The 17,019-nt window shown below is 44.5% G+C and overlaps 1 protein-coding gene across 2 annotated transcripts in view; it reads left to right on the top strand.

Moving 5' to 3' along the window:
- The window catches only part of Snx31 (sorting nexin 31), a 54,053-nt gene extending 44,854 nt beyond the window's left edge, over positions 1–9,199 (top strand). The window contains exons 13-14 of one of the 2 annotated variants that reach the window (XM_032890824.1): positions 6,177–6,233; positions 8,651–9,199. In XM_032890824.1, the coding sequence (XP_032746715.1) occupies positions 6,177–6,233; positions 8,651–8,740 (147 nt within the window). In that variant the 3' untranslated portion in view covers positions 8,741–9,199. Of the gene's footprint in view, positions 1–6,176; positions 6,234–8,647 lie in introns of both variants that reach the window. The other variant, XM_032890823.1, reaches the window with a different exon arrangement.
- Positions 9,200–17,019: the final 7,820 nt, after the last annotated feature.

The raw sequence follows: 17,019 nt of genomic DNA, 5'->3' as shown, positions 1-17,019 counted from the left end.
TCCCTACTCCCTCCCCCCACTGCCCAATCCCAGGCTCTAGCCTTTATTGATCAATTAAAATGGAGAGAAGATTCACATGAGATGACCTGTGTATGTGATCGACTGCTTGAAACTCTTGAAACAGAATTAACATCAGAATTCAAACAGCATCAGGACATTCCACAGCATTTCCCGTTTTGTCCAGTTAAAGGGCTCTTTCACTCAGATATAAATCGAACACAATCATACAATTACTTATAAAGTATGATATGTACTTAATATCCAGTCTATCATATTTGCCAATTTAGATAAAGTACTCTACCATCTATCCTAACTTACAAAGTTTACAGTTCTGTGCCTGAATTATGTTGGTCTTAATTTTTATTGCCACCCTTCTAAATCTGCAAAATCTTCTTTAATGCTAAACAAGATAAATTCAATTATGAGACTATAACTAGTCTTCAACCCCACTAGAGATCTGAGAAGGAATTAAATATTACCGAAAATGTAGGAAGTCCAAAACATAGCTTCCAAAACTATACAATTTGTAGAAACAGTTGACTGTCTGGACAATCCTTTAATTTCTTATAATGTTCAAGCATCTGTCTGCAGCCTTCTGACCCAGAACTATCTGACAAACCTTAAGGGAAGCAGGAATTATGAAAGACTAGCTTACTCTGACTTGGCAGAACTTAGCAGTCAACTATCCCACATCTGTTTGTCCTTTTTGGACAGTATTTTTGTCTGTAGATGAATTAGGGCAATTCTTGCCCAGTAGCTACCTTGCCACAGTCAATACAACTCCACCTGGAGATAATGCTGCTCAGTATCTCCCTTGAAGTGGAATGAGGGTACTGTCAGGAGTACACATGTCTCATAGTCAACTGATCTTCAGTAATGACATAATATTGGATGCCAGATTCTGTGAATCTCTGATGCTTTGAAGATTTTATATATGTATATATATATACATATATATATATCATAGCTAAATTATCAAACATTGATTATTCTTAGCTGTTTACTATTTGAATAACCTTGAAAACATTGTTGTAATTAACTAAATTAGAATCTAGTATGACCATGAGCTTCACTGTCTTGCATTAGCTTGCATGACTTAATCATCCTAAAGCGCTTATAATAGCAGCTATTAGAAGGACTAGGTCTAAGCCTCTGTATTCCTAAATGAGTTACACAGACACAATGCCTATCTAAAGGTAACAACGTTAATTTCAAATTTACATCAATCTACAAAATTTTATACCAATGAAAACCTTAAACCAATATAAGAAATTATAACTTTAATTTTGTCTCAAATATAGAGATTTCTATCAATGTATGATTATGACTATACAATATTTTGCTTAAGAGTAAATTTAATATCTTCTCCCTATTTGTCCCTATTGATTTCTATAATACTACTATACACTCCCCCCTTTTCCTTTCCAGCCCCTCTCCTTTACCTAAGAAAGAAGGAAAGAGGAACAGAAAGGTAGAAATCCCTGAGTCTGTGTTCTCTAGTTGTCCCCCCCCAAGGCTACAACATTTGCAAATTATTCCTTAAACGACAACATATCTATAATTCACGAAATAGCCAGAACCATCCACCCCAACCTAAGGAGCTGGGACAACGATCTTCTTTTGTTTGCTTCTAGCTGAATTGAGTCAGAGAATTCCCTTCTAGGGCCCCAGAGGTAAATAGAAAAACTGGTTTGTTAAAGGAAGGCTGGCTGGGGTCATTTGCCTTCCAGTCTCTATGTGAAAGTTCAGTCTGATAGGTTTGACAGCCGAGCTAGCTGTTCTGGAAATGTCCTGGAAGCAAGTCTTTAGAGGAAACAGCTTCGACGTAGTTGAAGTAGAATCAAGCAAGGAGCTGGAATGGAAGGTCCCAGAATCTCAGCATCCCAGAGTGTGAATCTTGTCAGAGCTGTCTTTCTCCTCTTCCAATCTGCAATATATGAACATTACAAGCAGCACATAGTCCTATAAAGACATTCATATGGGGAGCATGCAGGATACACAGATCAGTTAAGGAAGATCGATAAAGACAACTGCCTTTCTTTAAAGGTTCGATTGATCACATAATCAAACTTCAATATAAATTTCCATTTGTGCCATCTTAAAGGATGGTATGCAGTAATAAGTCCAGAGAACTTTGTGCCTAATAAGTGTTATTGGCTCTATATAGACATTTAAGTCCCAGCTGGTCTCTGTGTACAGAGACACACACATCTCTGCGTATACATCACCTATCTTGTCAATCTCCTTCTTGTCCATAGCTGAGGTCTTCAGGGGTCTCCCTTTGTCATGTCTGATTTTTCTCAACTTGAAGGAACCCATTGCTTTTCTTCTCCTGTGGCATAACTTCTCCCCTAGCAGAACATATTTTCTGTTTTGCATTCTGATGTCAGAACATCCTTAAAATAAACAGGCTGGTTTAGTTCAGAAGTTTTTTTCTACAATCCAATGTCTTTCAGTAGCCATGGTTTTTGGTTCATTAGCATTTAAAAAATTTAAGGTTGGGCTGGAGAGATGGCTCAGCGGTTAAGAGCACCCGACTGCTCTTCCAGAGGTCCTGAGTTCAATTCCCAACAACCACATGGTGGCTCACAACCATCTGTGAAGAGATCTGATGCCCTCTTCTGGTGTATCTGAAGACAGCTACAGTGTACTTATATATAATAAATAAATAAATCTTTAAAAAAAATTTAAGGTTAATGAAGCACTATATAATCTATCTCTGGCGGTCTTTGTTGTATATGAACAGATAAACTAAAGTTTGTTTTCTAACAACCTTTGGTTGGTTTTCTCTAATTTCATCTTCTGCCCCTACCTGAGTATTTTCCCTAATTGATATTTTAAGTTCCTCCCTAAGGTCTGTGCCCACGCTTCATTTCTCTTCTTTGTTGCTACTCCAGGTTCCATAACTTCCTGTACTCTCTGTTCAAGGTTCTGCTTCCACATTTTAACTTTTTCTTTATATTGTAATTCTATTTTATTTTGACTGATTGATTTTAAAAGATTTTTCTCTAAGCCTTGCTTCTAATCCTCAGTATTCTCTCTCTGCTGCTCAGTGTGATCTGTGAGCCTCTGTATTTTTGTTTGAACATCCTTTCCAGCTCCAACCTTCACTTTCCCTCTCTGTTGTTTATCTTGACCTATAAATTCCTGTACCTTTAGTTCCAGTGTTTCCTCTAGACCATGTTGCCAAGTCTTAAATTTCTTTTTCTGTTGTTAATGTTGCTCTATAAATTCCTGTGTCTTCTCTTCTAGGCCATGCTTCCATAATTTTAATTTTTCTTTATGCCGTAATTCTGATATTGTACCACCTACCTTATGCTGATTTATTAGCTTTAGTAAATTTTCCTCTAGGCTCTGCTTCAAAATTTTATCCCTATCTCATTGCTATTCAGTCTGATCTATGAACTTCTGCATCTTTTGTTCTAGCATCTTTTTCCAGCTCCTGTCTCCAACCTTCATTCTCCTCTCTCTGTTGCTTATCTTGACCTAGAAATTCCTGCACCTTTAGTTCTAATGTTTCCTCTAGGCCACCATGTTGCCAAGTCTTAGATTTCTCTTTCTGTTGTTCGTGCTGCTCTATAAATTCCTGTGTCTTCTGTTGTAGGCCCTGCTTCCATAATTCTATTTTTCTTTTTGTTGTAATTCTTATATTGTAGCCTCTATCTTATTTTGATTTTCTAGTTTAAGTAAATTATCTCTAGATGCTGCTTCCAAATTTTATTGCTACCTCTTTGCTGTTCAGTGATCTATGAACTTCTGCATCTTTTGTTCTAGCATCTTTTCCAGTGTTTTCTCTAATCTTCACTTTCCTCTCTCTGTCTCTTATGTTGACTATAAATTCCTGTGCCTCTAGTCCCAGTGTTTCCTCTAACCCCTTTTCTAAGGCTCGTTATTCTTTTTCTACGGTCCTGTTTCTTGAGAAGACATAGTAAATCAAGCTACTCAATATTGTAATAATTACAACTGGACAAGGTGTCAATTTCCTTTAAATACATCCATGTCAAACCATTCAAAATATCATACCATAAAAAGGTATTTATTGTGTTTCTCATCTTTAAGTATCTAATATACATACACACATATCTATCTGTCTGTCTGTCTGTCTCTATCTATAATCAGTTTATAATTCTTATTACCTGATCTGGGGCTTCTTATACCTTTGTCTCCCTCTGCTGTTTGACTTGGACACTGCAGTTTGCTTCTGGGCCACCATGGTTACTGGGTTACGGCCAGTAGTGTGGGTGCTAGGTTGGTAGAGCAGGTCTGGCTGTCTTGTGTCCTATTTAGAAGTCGGGGATACGGGAAAGTGAGCATGGAAAGGCATGCTCAGGCAAAGGGGCCTGGATCAGCCTGCTGTGCCTGTGAGACGGCTTTGGAAGGTTCACATATGTGTCTTCACAGGCAGTCATGTCACAGGGTCCTTAGTCCTTTAGGTTCAAGGATCCCCAACTGTGTTGTGGCACTGACCCTAAGTCCCAGTTTGGGGCTGGGGTATAGCCTCTGGTTGTAGTGGTTTGCTTGGGTCTTGGGGAGGGAGCCTCTCAGTTAGTTCTCTGTAAACCCCTTAACCTTACTTGATGACTAATTTCCATCCTGCTGCAGGTTTAGAGCACAGCCTAATTATTTATATGGGGGCGGGGGAGTTATCTCAGGTTTATTCAGTCCTAAGCCCCACATTGGGCACCAAATGTTGTAGTAATTTCCAACCCAATGAGCCTGTATAAAAAACGCACAACTCAGTTGTTATATTTATAAGCTATATGCCTAGATCGGGCAGATCTATCACTATACTAACTTATTCCCCAGCTATGAGACCCCTTGCTACTTATGGTTTCTCCTGGCCACGTAGTTCTGCTCCATCTGGGCATCCTCCTCCCCCTCCTCCTCCTCCTCCTCCTCCTCCTCCTCCTCCTCCTCCTCATCCTCATCATCATCATCATCTTTATCTCCTCTCTCTCTCTCTTTCTCTCTCTCTCCCCCCTTTTTGTTCTCCTGTACCTGCCCCCACTCTCAAAGACATCTTTCCCCTCCACTGCCCAATCACAGGCTCTAGCCTTTATAGACCAGTTAAAATGTGGAAAATGTTCATGTGAGATCACCTGAGTATGTGATCGACAGCTTGTCAGAGGCAACCCCTCTTGAGGAAGCAGAATTAACATCAGAATTCAAACAGCACAAGGACATCCCACAACAGTTCAGGATTTAACCCATTCAGAGAGTACATACTTTGCTCAAGACCCTGAGTGAGATCTACAAATAACAATGCAATAACTGTCGTCGTCATCGTCGTCGTCGTCGTCATCATCATCATCATCATCATCATCATCATCATCATCAACCCTGTCATCAGCCCAGGTTGTCACTTCCCCCCTCTGGGTCCCTAACTGCTATACTTTATGCACTCAAGGCCCAGCCCAAAGCTTTACTCTGGTTCTGTTTTGATTAATTGTGCCTTTTGACTGCCCAAAACTCCACCTAGCTTTATTTCAGTGAATTCATCAGAGCTGCATAGATGATCTCAGGATCTAGAAGGACATTTTGTTTTCTTTGAAATCCTTTTAAAAGCTGTGTTAAATCACAGGATCCACAGGAAGCCACCAGTGTTAGATCTGAAGCTTACTGTCACTTTGGTGACTTCAATTCTGCCACAGGAAGGGCAGGCAAGCAGATCTGAGGCAGTTGTGGAAATGTGAGGCAGTTGTGCACATGCCAGGCACATATACAAGTGTCATGCCAGGCAGGTGTGCAGGTGCCAGGCAGGTGTGCAGATGCCAGGCAGGTGTATAGGTGTCATGCCAGGCAGGTGTGCAGGTGCCAGGCAGGTGTGCAGATGCCAGGCAGGTGTGCAGATGCCAGGCAGGTGTGCAGATGCCAGGCAGGTGTGCAGATGCCAGGCAGGTGTACAGGTGTCATGCCAGGCAGGTGTGCAGGTACCAGGCATGTATGCAGGTGCCAGGCAGGTGTGCAGGTGCTAGGCAGGTGTGTAGAACAGGCAGGTGTGCAGGTGCCAGGCAGGTGTGCAGGTGCTAGGCAGGTGTGTAGACAGGCAGCTGTGCCCTATGACTGGCAACTGAAGGATCATCAGGGGATGACTGTGGAGAGGGAGACATGTCAATTAATGATTATTTATGTGCTTGCTTCTCTGGGCTGCGCTGACATTTTGCTAACTTATTTAGCAGATCGAGGTTCCAGATCAAGGCAGAAGTAAAAAGCACCCGGGCCAACCCAGCCAGGTCTGTGAGTAAAGTGAGATCATTGATGTGCTATAATATACTGTATAACATTCCTCCACTCTCCTTTAAGCAAACTCACTGGCATTGAAGCCTAAGTTAAATAGCTGCCTGCTTCTTAGAAACCCCTACGTAGATGGGGTGCATGAGGGGTGGTCCCAGACTGCCTGTTTCTACAGCTGCTTCAGCAGGGCTTAGGACAAGGGAAAAAATTTCTGTGATTTTCCTCATCTCGAGCACTCACAGAAAATCCTCTTTCTATTGAAGAGATTTTGGGTTATCTGTGCATTCCAGTCTTGCAGGTTTTCTGAAGCACAAAGCCACGTTTATGTTTGTAAGTTCTCTTGCGTGTTAGCTCTGTGGTGCAGGGAAGATGCTTGGCGGGGAACGCTGTTAAGTAGCAATTGACCTTCGTGTGCCCTTTTCTGTAAGTTAATACTCTCATCCTCTTACAGGCTGCAAATCTACTGAGGAAACTAGACACAGAGAGGTCAAGCGCCTAAACAAAAGTTGAACAGTAATCAATGGTGGAAAAAAGCAGGGCCTCTGTGCCCAGAACCATTCCTGTAATTACCCCACCAACCCTTCTTTCTATGTCCAAATTCCAGTGTAGGCAAGTGAGACAAAGACACCCTGTGAGTAGCATTTTAATGGGGTTACTATTGGCTTAGCACCTGTGTCTGGTGGGCATATAAGTGACCCTTAAAATATGTAAATACAGAAGATGCTTTCCCTCAGTAAATGAGCTCAGGAAACAGCACAGAGCTTGTAGTGAGACAGTCCCATTTAAGAGTACCTGCCGCTCCAGCCTTGCACCCTGGGTTCAGTCCCTGGGTCCCACAATGAAGGAGAAAACTGATGGGTGAAAGCTAGCCTTTGACCTCTATATGTTCGCACACAGAGAAATTATTAGTAATAACAACGATAACAATACTAACAATAATTCACAATCAGGCTGGCTGTAAGAGGCAGGAAAATGTCGCTCATGGCTGAGATTCAAGTTTGACCCCTGGGACCCAAAGGAAAAGGCTGATGTAGTGACCCCAGCATTCACCATGAGATGGGAGGCAGACAGGAGAACTGCACAGAAACCTGAGGGCCACCTTGCCTGAGCAACAATGAGGCAGAGACGAGGGGGAAGCAGAGAACTGACTCCCCAAAGTTGTTCCCTGACTTCCATATGTGAGCTTGGTGGCACACACACACACACACACACACACACACACACACACACAATAAATAGATAATTGTTTTAAAGATTTATTTATTATATATAAGTACATTGTAGCTGTCTTCAGACACACCAGAAAAGGGGATCAAATCCCATTACAGATGGTTGTGAGCCACCATGTGGTTGCTGGGAATTGAACTCAGGACCTCTGGAAGAGCGATCAGTGCTCTTAACCACTGAGCCATCTCTCCAGTCCCAATAAATAATTTTTAATGTAAAAAGAAACTTTATACACAAACCTTTCTTTTTTTATAATAGTCCTCTGTCACTTCTGCCCTGTGTTCAGACAGACCCAAACCCTAAGTGCATGCCAGGTAATCCTGGCGTGTGACCTATGTGGCTGATCCCTTGCTGTTTACCATAAGGACAGGTGTAGCAGAACTGGGGTGAGAGCCTTGAAAGTCAGCTTTATCGCCAGTACCCTAGTGAGACCCAGTGCATGTCTATAGTTTCCTTATCTGCAAACTGTAGAGGTTTTCAGCACAGCGTTTAAGTTCGTGCCTTTCCACAGCACACTGATAGCCAGCCTCTAAGATCTCAGCCTTGGCTGCACATCAGAATCAGTGATGGCTGGCTGGCTCCGCCGCCGAGTCTAGTTTAGTTGCGTTTGAGATGTTAGTTCAGTCCGCATGCACTTGCTGTGCAAATATGAGGCCTGTGTAAAGACTGGGAGTGGTAGTGTGCACGTGTGATCCCGGCACTGGGGAGTCAGACCCTCCCTCCGGGGGATGCCGGGGACTCGCTTAGGGTTCAGTGAGAGACGCCGACTGGTAAAATAAGGCTTTGAGAGCTCATTAAGTACTAAAAGCAAATACGTTCTTCAAGTGCTTTACACGATACTTTAAAAAGTTTGTGTTTCTATGCACAAGAAAGTGAAGTGAGGAACTGAAATTCACAGGGCTCTGAAAGGATAGGAGGAACAAGGCAGACAGGAGTTAATGTAGCCTGGATGGCGCCCCAGAGCCTAGAGAGCTTCCTGAGCAAGCCAGCAGGGGGCGCTGTCCTCGGTCTCCACAGAAGGGCACCCCCAGTGCAGGATAAGAGTACCTTTTAAAGTAACCCTTGCTTCAACAGATGCAACCTTCGGGTTCTCTTTTGATAGTATTTCAAACTCCTCGAGTGATTTCTTGTTGTTATTATGGAAATTTCTCTCTCTAGTTTACATCTCTACCTCTCTATTTTCCAGCAGAAAGACTATTTTAATTTTCTGAGAAAAGGCAAGATGAAGAAATCCGAAGGTGACTATGTATGGGGCACTCTAACAGAAGAAGGTCTCTGAAGGAGTCTCGTCTTTACGGTGCCAGCGTGTGGGGTGGGAGATGGCTTCCCACAATTTAGATATTTCTCGACTTCTCTCTTTCTTTGACATTGAGGTCTCCTCTGTTGATCAATCTACCTTCTACACTCCGTAACTCTCAGGGTTAAAACGGTGTAGGGAACAAAGTTGTAGAGTTGGCCTAAGTGGCAGGTGGCAGGTGGGCAGGTTCCAATCAACCAACGGGAGGTTTTTTTTTTTCCTCTAAGAGAGATTTGTATCTGGCTCTGTGAAGCCCTTTGTATGTTTTGGTATTGCAGGGATAAAAAGCTTGCTCTAAATTCTAGGAATGCATTTGGCACGGAAGTAGATTTACCAGCTCAGGAAAATATGGCTTCTTTGACCTATTCAGAGAGCAAAAAGAGGGGTTGGGGATTTAGCTCAGTGGTAGAGCACTTGCATAGCAAGCACAAGGCCCTGGGTTCAGTCCTCAGCTCCGGGGGGAAAGAAAGAAAGAAAGAAAGAAAGAGAGAGAGAGAGAGAGAGAGAGAGAGAGAGAGAGAGAGAGAGAGAGAGAGAGAGAGAAAGGAAGGAAGGAAGGAAGGAAGAAAGAAAGGAAAAGTCTTACAGAGAGCAAAAAGAGGTTGTAAAATTCTGGTCCACATCCTCATTTACTCCTTAGTCTACTAACACAGATGACCGCAAAGTACCGGCTCCCCTGGTCTAAGTCCCTCCACCACTGTTTGATCCTAGTCCACTACCAGAAGATTGGGCACTGGTCCTGGAGAAATGGCTAAGAGCACTTGCTACTTTTGCACAGGACTAAATTCCTGTAACCCGCATGGTAACTCGCAACCAGCTGTAACTCTAGCTCCAGAGGATCCAAGGCCCTCTCTTGGCACCTGCACACACACATAATAAAAATAAATAAAACTGAATTCTACCCAACAATCATCACGACAACTTGAATATTTTTTTTTTTTGTTCTTTTTTTCGGAGCTGGGGACCGAACCCAGGGCCTTGCGCTTCCTAGGTAAGCGCTCTACCACTGAGCTAAATCCCCAGCCCCTGAATATTTTCTTTTGGAAATCAACAGCCCTGCACTGATAACAAGTATAAATCTCTTAGCTTTACAAATGTGTATTTTTCCCTACAATATTTTTCCTTAAACGGCTTCAGGTATACCACAGTGATCAACATAATTATGTATAGAATTAAGAGCACACTAAGTGGGGAAATAAGTATGAAAAAAAACTACTGTTTGCTTCTGAGCTAATTATGAAATGTATACGAAATCTGATGAATACAGAGTTTGCTCATGAAAATTGTGTTCACTTTTTTGAAGTGTGGAATCTGCAGGTCCTCTAATATCCATAAACAATGCCTATAACCATAACTTCCGGCCATTAAAGATTGGAGTTTGTGCTTTAGGCTGTGGTGGGATCTCTGCAGAGATATTCTGTGTTACCCCCTACACACACACACACACACACACACACACACACACACACACACACACGGGGTGGATTAGTGTGTTGGGATCACCATCAGGGTCAATTGGAAGCTTATCGACTCTCGTACCAAGTTAAGACTAGTCAGGATCCATCCATCCCAAACAGCATCAGGGACCGTCTCAGACGGTGGGAACACAGGAATTGCATTAGGGTTAGAAGACGGAACACTATGTGATTGCAGCTTCTATAGCCTTAAAAAAAATTATCTGATGTCCATTTTATGTTTCAATTTGACATATGAGAGTAAGTCAGCCCAGGGAATGTGTAATTGATGTCCAAAGTGTAAGGTAGACCATGCACCAAGGGCAGTTGGGAGCCATCGGGCCGGCTCCCAAGAAGAGAGACCTAGAAGACAGAGGACAGTGGGCAGGGGAGGGGACCCTCTAGCAACAGGAAAGGAAGTGTCAGTGATGGGGAAGAGAACAGTGCTTAGGAAATGAGCCAAGCTGCTCTCCCTGGAGCTTCAGGTCAAGGCTGGGGGTGTGGTGCTTGTCTGAACCTCCAGCACTCACAAGATTCAGGCAGGAAGGTCACTAGTTCAAGGCCAGCCTGGGCAACACAGCAAGTCCCTGTCTCAAACAAAGCACATATAGTTTTAAGTTAAAATCAGGGGAGTCTGTAGAGGATAAAATGAAACAGTGCATACCACACCAAGGCAGTAAATAGAGGCTCTGTCTGCGGTTTCCACCCTGAGCATCCATGCCCACCTGCATATAGCACGTGCCCCTTAATTGAAGAGGACAAAGCCAGAAGTATGAAACCCCCAGCATCTAGGAGTTTGGAAGTTTGACTTACTTCAGAATCAAGATAGTGGTCATTGGTTGGTGAGTCTGAATTCCAGCTGCTGAGGTGGCCAGCCCTGCTGCAGGCCCACGAGAGCTGTGAGCCCCCGCCAGTCCTGGAACTGACATCCCAGTTCTACAGAGACTCCCTTCCACCATGGGGCCATCTCGGCACTGAAGAAGTCAGCAGTCAACTCAGAGTATTTATAAGGTAGGCTACAGCTTACACTCTTAGCACCTCTCAGGGGTGCCACAGGGCTTCGGGCACGCCTGGCAAACACCTTCTCTCCCTCCATGCTGGATCCACAGATTCAGCCGCTTCTCCACCTTCATCCATCGAGGCTGAACAGGTCCTGAACAAGTATGGACTTTGCTTTTTCAACATTGCTCTCTAAATACGGTGCAGTGGGCTTTTCAATCAGGCTTGCTTTGTATTGGGTATAATGTGTGATCCAGAGGGGGTTTAATGTATGGGAACACTAAGTGAAGGTTTCATGCAATGACGTGTGATTTTCCACAAAGGATGTGACCACCATGGATTTTAGGCCCTGTGGAGCCCTGAGAGATAAGTGTACCTGTAAAAAAGGTTCCCCTTGGCCATTTCTCCTGACATAACTACATTCTATTATCCAATAGCACTTCTAGAGCTAGGGTTGTTGTTGTTGTTTTAATTTTAGACTGAGTCTCACTATGTCGCCCTGACTGACCTGGAACTCACTGTACAGATCATTCTGACATGGTACTCACAGAGGTCCACCTGCCTCTGCCTCCCAGTGCTGACACTAGAGGTGTATACTACCACACCCTGCTGCGTTCGTCAAAGCTGAGGTCTACATTCCAAAATAACTACCATAAGTAAACTCGAATTTGAAAATTTCACCAAGGCATAATTGGAGTTTAAAAGAAAAGGAAGCTGATTAACTGTAGCCAGCCATTGTCTGAGCCAGTGGACTCCTGTGGAGGAGGCAGGGCGTGCTTTGCCTGCGGGGTGGGCATAGCCCACGCGTCTCCCGCTGCTTCAGTGGGGTCCGGTTAGTGTGTTGCAGGAGCTTACAGCCTGGGAGCATCCTCCTGTGAGCAATGAGGCAATTCTATGTTAAACATTCCAGTTAGAGATGAGGTTATGATCATCCCCAAAGTTAAAGAAAACTCGTGATCTAAATTTGTGGGAAAACAAATGGGTTTCAGGCTTTGGTAAGAAAGCACTGAAGTAAAGGACCCTACCAGACGAAAATAGAAGCCGCTCACACAACCCTCAGTGCCCGGAGCACCCGGACCTTCCTGGATCCCCTGCTTCAGGAGCAGTGTGTGCAGTGCCAACCAGGCGGGCAGAGAAAGTGGCTATGGGAGACAGCAGAGAGAGCCTCTCCTTCCAGGATAACCTCCTTCCTGTCCTCCGCAAGCCAAAAACACGTCAAGGCAAAGGTGTGCTACGCTGTCATACGATATTAAAATGCGCTGCATTAACTTAGAAAAAACTGACCAGTTATTCCACACCTGTGTTTTCGAGTCTCATATGTGCCCCATGAGACTCAATTAAGGTGCAATTGTACTTTACCGACAACGTTCTCTTTAATGTAAGAGAATCAATAAACACGTCTTTGTCACAGATCTGGAAGCTGGGAGGACCGATACGCCAATGGCGTCTAGTTCAGGGTGTTCTCTGCTCCCATCCACATCCTGCTGAAGATCCTGCAGGAAGGAAGGAACTTGCCCCTCAAGTTCTTCTGCGAGGTGACCCTCATCCAGGGGGCCTCCGTGACCTGACCTTTGGATATTGTCACACTGGTGATTGAATTTCAACATGTGCATTTGGGGGCCATACCAACAAAACCAAGCTAGTTTTCCCTGTCTCTTAATCCTTCCCTGTGGGCTAAAGTATGGGTTTGCAGTGCTTATCTTCGGGGTTCTTAAAACAAAACAAAACAAAACAAAAAAAACATCTGTGGTCACTGTTAAGGGTCACATTCTGAATACCTTACAACAAATAGGTGGGGAGTTGTTGCCTCTCAGTCTCAAACCATTTTCCCCTGTAAACCAGTCAGGTTCCATTCTTCCTGGCCGGGAACATGGGTTCTGAGGATGTCTCAGTCCACTTGTGTAGAAATAGCGGTGAGAGGCTGGTGCTCTTCTGACTCTCGGGTGAACAGACATTGGCTTCACCGTGACAATGAGGTCACAGTATTGTAAAGGTAGAAAGGAAGCAAAGACCAATGTTTCGAAAGGACACAGGGAACTCAGGCAGGACTGAAGAATGTCTTTCCTTCTGTGTAATGATCACTGGGAGTGTGTTTTGAGATGATGGTGAGAGTTAAGGCTTCTCTGAGGTAAATTTCCAATTCTGTTGGGGTCCCTGGAGTGAGCTCAGCTTCACCCTTTGGGGTGAAGTGACCCCTCTAACAATGCAGAGGACTGGAATGGTCTGAGCTGTCTACTATGTGGGCTGAGCAGACACCCCCAGGCTTTGGGGGACCAGTGAGAATCTTTAGCTTTTTCTGTGCCCAGACTTAACAAGCCCCGAGGGTTAACCCCAGGTCAGCAGATTTGGTGGCAAGTGGGTTTTTGGCTGCCGGTGGTTGGTTATTGATCCTCTAACACTCCTTTCTAAACCATCACCTCCTGTGCAGCTGGTACAGCTGCATAAGGCAGCTCCGGGAACAAATATTTTATCTTATCAACACGTACAGTAGTTCTGTACTCCCACGGCCCAGCATCTCAGTCACCTGAGCAGGATTTGCAGGGTTTGGCTACTGTGCAGCTGTAGGGGGGAAGTAAATGAGTGCTAGACACTATCTGTGTTCCTGTGGGATGCTCATTTCCTCTGGGCAAAAGCCTGGATGGTTCTAGACAGTTCTGGCATGGCAAAGAAAAACAATCTTCTCCTTTCCAGGCTTTTAGCTACATCCTTCTAATTAAAAAAAAAATCAAGTTGCAAGATGTTTATTTTTGAAAGTTTGGCTTGTGACACTTTTTAGTTGTGCTGGTTCTTGGAAGAAAATGTTTTTCTCTTGGCTTTGACTTTCCTCAGTTTTGCAAAAAAAAAAAAAAAAAAAGATTCTGCCTAGCACATATATTTTCTTGTGGCTTAAGTGTTTCAAAGTGCTGGGGGACAGAGATCGATCTAACCCTGGTGCCGATGAATGTGTGTTATAGTATGGTGTTCAGCAGCTTGCTGGGTCTGTGGTTCTGACTGAGAACCCAGGAACCCTGACTCACTGCTGGTTAGAGACCTGTGGGAACTTCCCTTTTCAGGAGCTCGTCTCCCTTTCCTGGTCCATATGTAGTACTACAAGAAACAAAAAGGTCTGGAGCACGGATACAGGGTCTCGACCAGGCTGCCTTAACACACAGAGGGCTGTCTGTCTTTGCTTCCCGAGAGCTGGGATTAAAGGCGAGCACTGCCAATCCTGCCTTAGGATGGACCTCTTCCTTTGCAAGTCCTGAGTGTTTTTAAAAAACACCACCCCATTCTGAACACGTCTCTTTCTGCACAGGGAACTGGTTCTGACTGGAGGGTTGTGTTCTTTGGATCAGGGCCCCCCATTAGTATTTTTAAAGTCTTCTGCATTTTCTGAGGCCAGGTAGCAAGGCTTAATCAGCACAGCCTAGACTTCTATTTCCCCCAGTGAGAAGGAGACGTTGAAAATCCTGCCTGGAACAACCCTCTGTTCATTGTGTGGCTCAGATCTAACATGACATTCTCCACCCAACCCTGGTTATGCATTTGAATCCCTGGAGCAGCAAAGACACAGCCACTAATGCTCTGCTGTAGTACAACTTTGAATTGGCTGTGAGTGGGCACAGGTGATTTTAAAGTCCCTGTGGTGATTAGACTGTGCCGCTAGTGTGGAGAACCGCTAAGCAAATATTCCGAATACAGCCCACGCATCCACACTCTTGTGGAAGTGCTAAGGGTTCAAGGGTAAAGATGTAAGTTGGCCACACAGATGGATCCTTTGCTACTACCACAGGCTGCACACATGGCGTCCTTTAACTCTGAAGAATAAATATTGAGTCTCAGAATAAATGTTTATCCAAGCACATCGCTGCTGTCTTTCCTCAATGAAAAAGGCTTTATTTCATTATCTTATCCCAGTTGCGATTTTTACAGTCAGAACTTATGACCAAATGTATCTGTGATGACAAAGACAAAGAGGGACATTTTCCTGATCAGAGTAAAGTCTAAGATAAGGCACTCGTAATAAACAAGATGGCAGCCTTTAAATGTCCACCTCCCCACAATCCCCAGAACCTACACACATGCAACTTTGCCATGTGTCTTAGCTTCTTCTTCTGTTGCCGTGATAAAGTAAGGTGACATAGAAAGCTCGTGAGATAAAAGGATTATTTCAGCTCGTAGTTCAGGACACAGTCCATCTCTCCACAGAAGCCATGGCCGTAAAAGCTTGAGACACCTGGTCAGAGTGTAGCCACAGTCAGGAAGTGGACAGCAAGAGATGCCTGCCTCTGCTCAGTTCCCTTCCCTGTTTACACAAGCCAAGGTCACAGGCAGGGCCATGTCACCCACACAGGATGGATCTTCCTCCTTCAGTTAATGTAACCGAGGTGATGCGCTCCAGGCCCACCCAAGGCACCTCCTGGGTGACTCGAGATGTCACTCCAGGGAAAGGGGGCTCTGCAGGAGTGAGCATCCAAACAAAGATCCCAAGATGAGGAGATCATTCTGGAGGATCTAAGTGGGTCCCATGAAAGCACTGGGGTGTTGTAAAATATGGGGAAAAGTTAGAGAGGATGCTGGCATGAAATCCAGGGGAGAGCAAAGGCAGCACATGGAGGAATGGCCACAAGCTGAGGGACAGAGGGTGCTTTAAAAGCTGAGTAAGTTAGGGAGACTGAGTCCTGAAGACCCTCTAAAAGCAACGTAGCACTTGCAGTTTAGCTGGGTGGAAACTCTGTGGCTGCTGGCCTTCCTGGTGTGTAAAATGACTACTGCAATTGCTTAAACAGTTAGATTTGTGGTGGTTTGTTACCATGGCAATATGAAACTGAGGTACAGCCCTCTCCTATACAGACTCCAGCTAAGCCTCGGGAGGGATTCTGGAAGTGTGCTCACAGGAGTTGGGGAGTTACTCAGCCCCCGCTGATGAAGAGCAGCCTTTTTTTCTCAGACTTCCTCAGGAACTCTTCCTGGGGAGTCAGCACCCGGTGGGGCTCAAGTAAGCAAGAGGACAATAGGAGACTCTTTGCATTTAGTGATTTATGGTCACTCCCACTCAGTAACAGGATATCGCTGGGATGTAAAAGCAGCGCCTGTGAAGATGTTCAGTCCCCACCATGTCAAGTACCCAGACGTGGGGACAAGGAGTCAGAGGGCACAGGCAACTCGAAGTCCATTTCCTTAGTCTCGTCAGAGGAGGGGAAAAAAAGCTGTCTTCACAGTCCTTAAATTTTCCCTGTTGAACAGAAGCCATAATTCACGAAAAAGAAAAGATAAATTAGAATACAGGCAATCAATACCCTCTCAAGTTGTTTGATACAACAACCAGGGAAAGATAAATTATATGAATAGAATTACCATTTAAATTACCCAGTGCCTTGACACAGTGGATGGGCATATATGGAGATATTGACTAATTGATTAATGTATCCCCAATTTACAGAATATTTATGATCAGTCACTGTTCAAGTAATTGTTAAATAGCCTAAGATGATTGGCAGCCCTGGGGATTGCTGAGCTCACCCCGCCCTGGTATCTTAGATTCAGTGTATGTACATGTGTGTGTGCGTGAGTGCCTCTGTGTGTGGCCTGTGTCTGTGTGCACATGCATGCACGGACCCAAGTGTGCAAATACTTATGTGCACTTGTTCATGGAGACCAGAGGTCAGCCTCAGGTGACATACCATAAGAGCCAACCATCTTGGTTTTCTTGAGACAGGACTCTCATTGAGGCCCAGAACTCCATGAGTAGCCCAGGCTGTGCTGGCTGGCCAGGGAGACCCCCTGAAATCAGATATCTCCCACGGGCCAGAACTGCACATAGCCAGC

The sequence above is a fragment of the Rattus rattus genome, chromosome 1 (assembly GCF_011064425.1).
Source record: "Rattus rattus isolate New Zealand chromosome 1, Rrattus_CSIRO_v1, whole genome shotgun sequence".
Lineage (NCBI taxonomy): Eukaryota > Metazoa > Chordata > Mammalia > Rodentia > Muridae > Rattus > Rattus rattus.
This window is presented reverse-complemented; position numbering and strand designations above follow the sequence as displayed.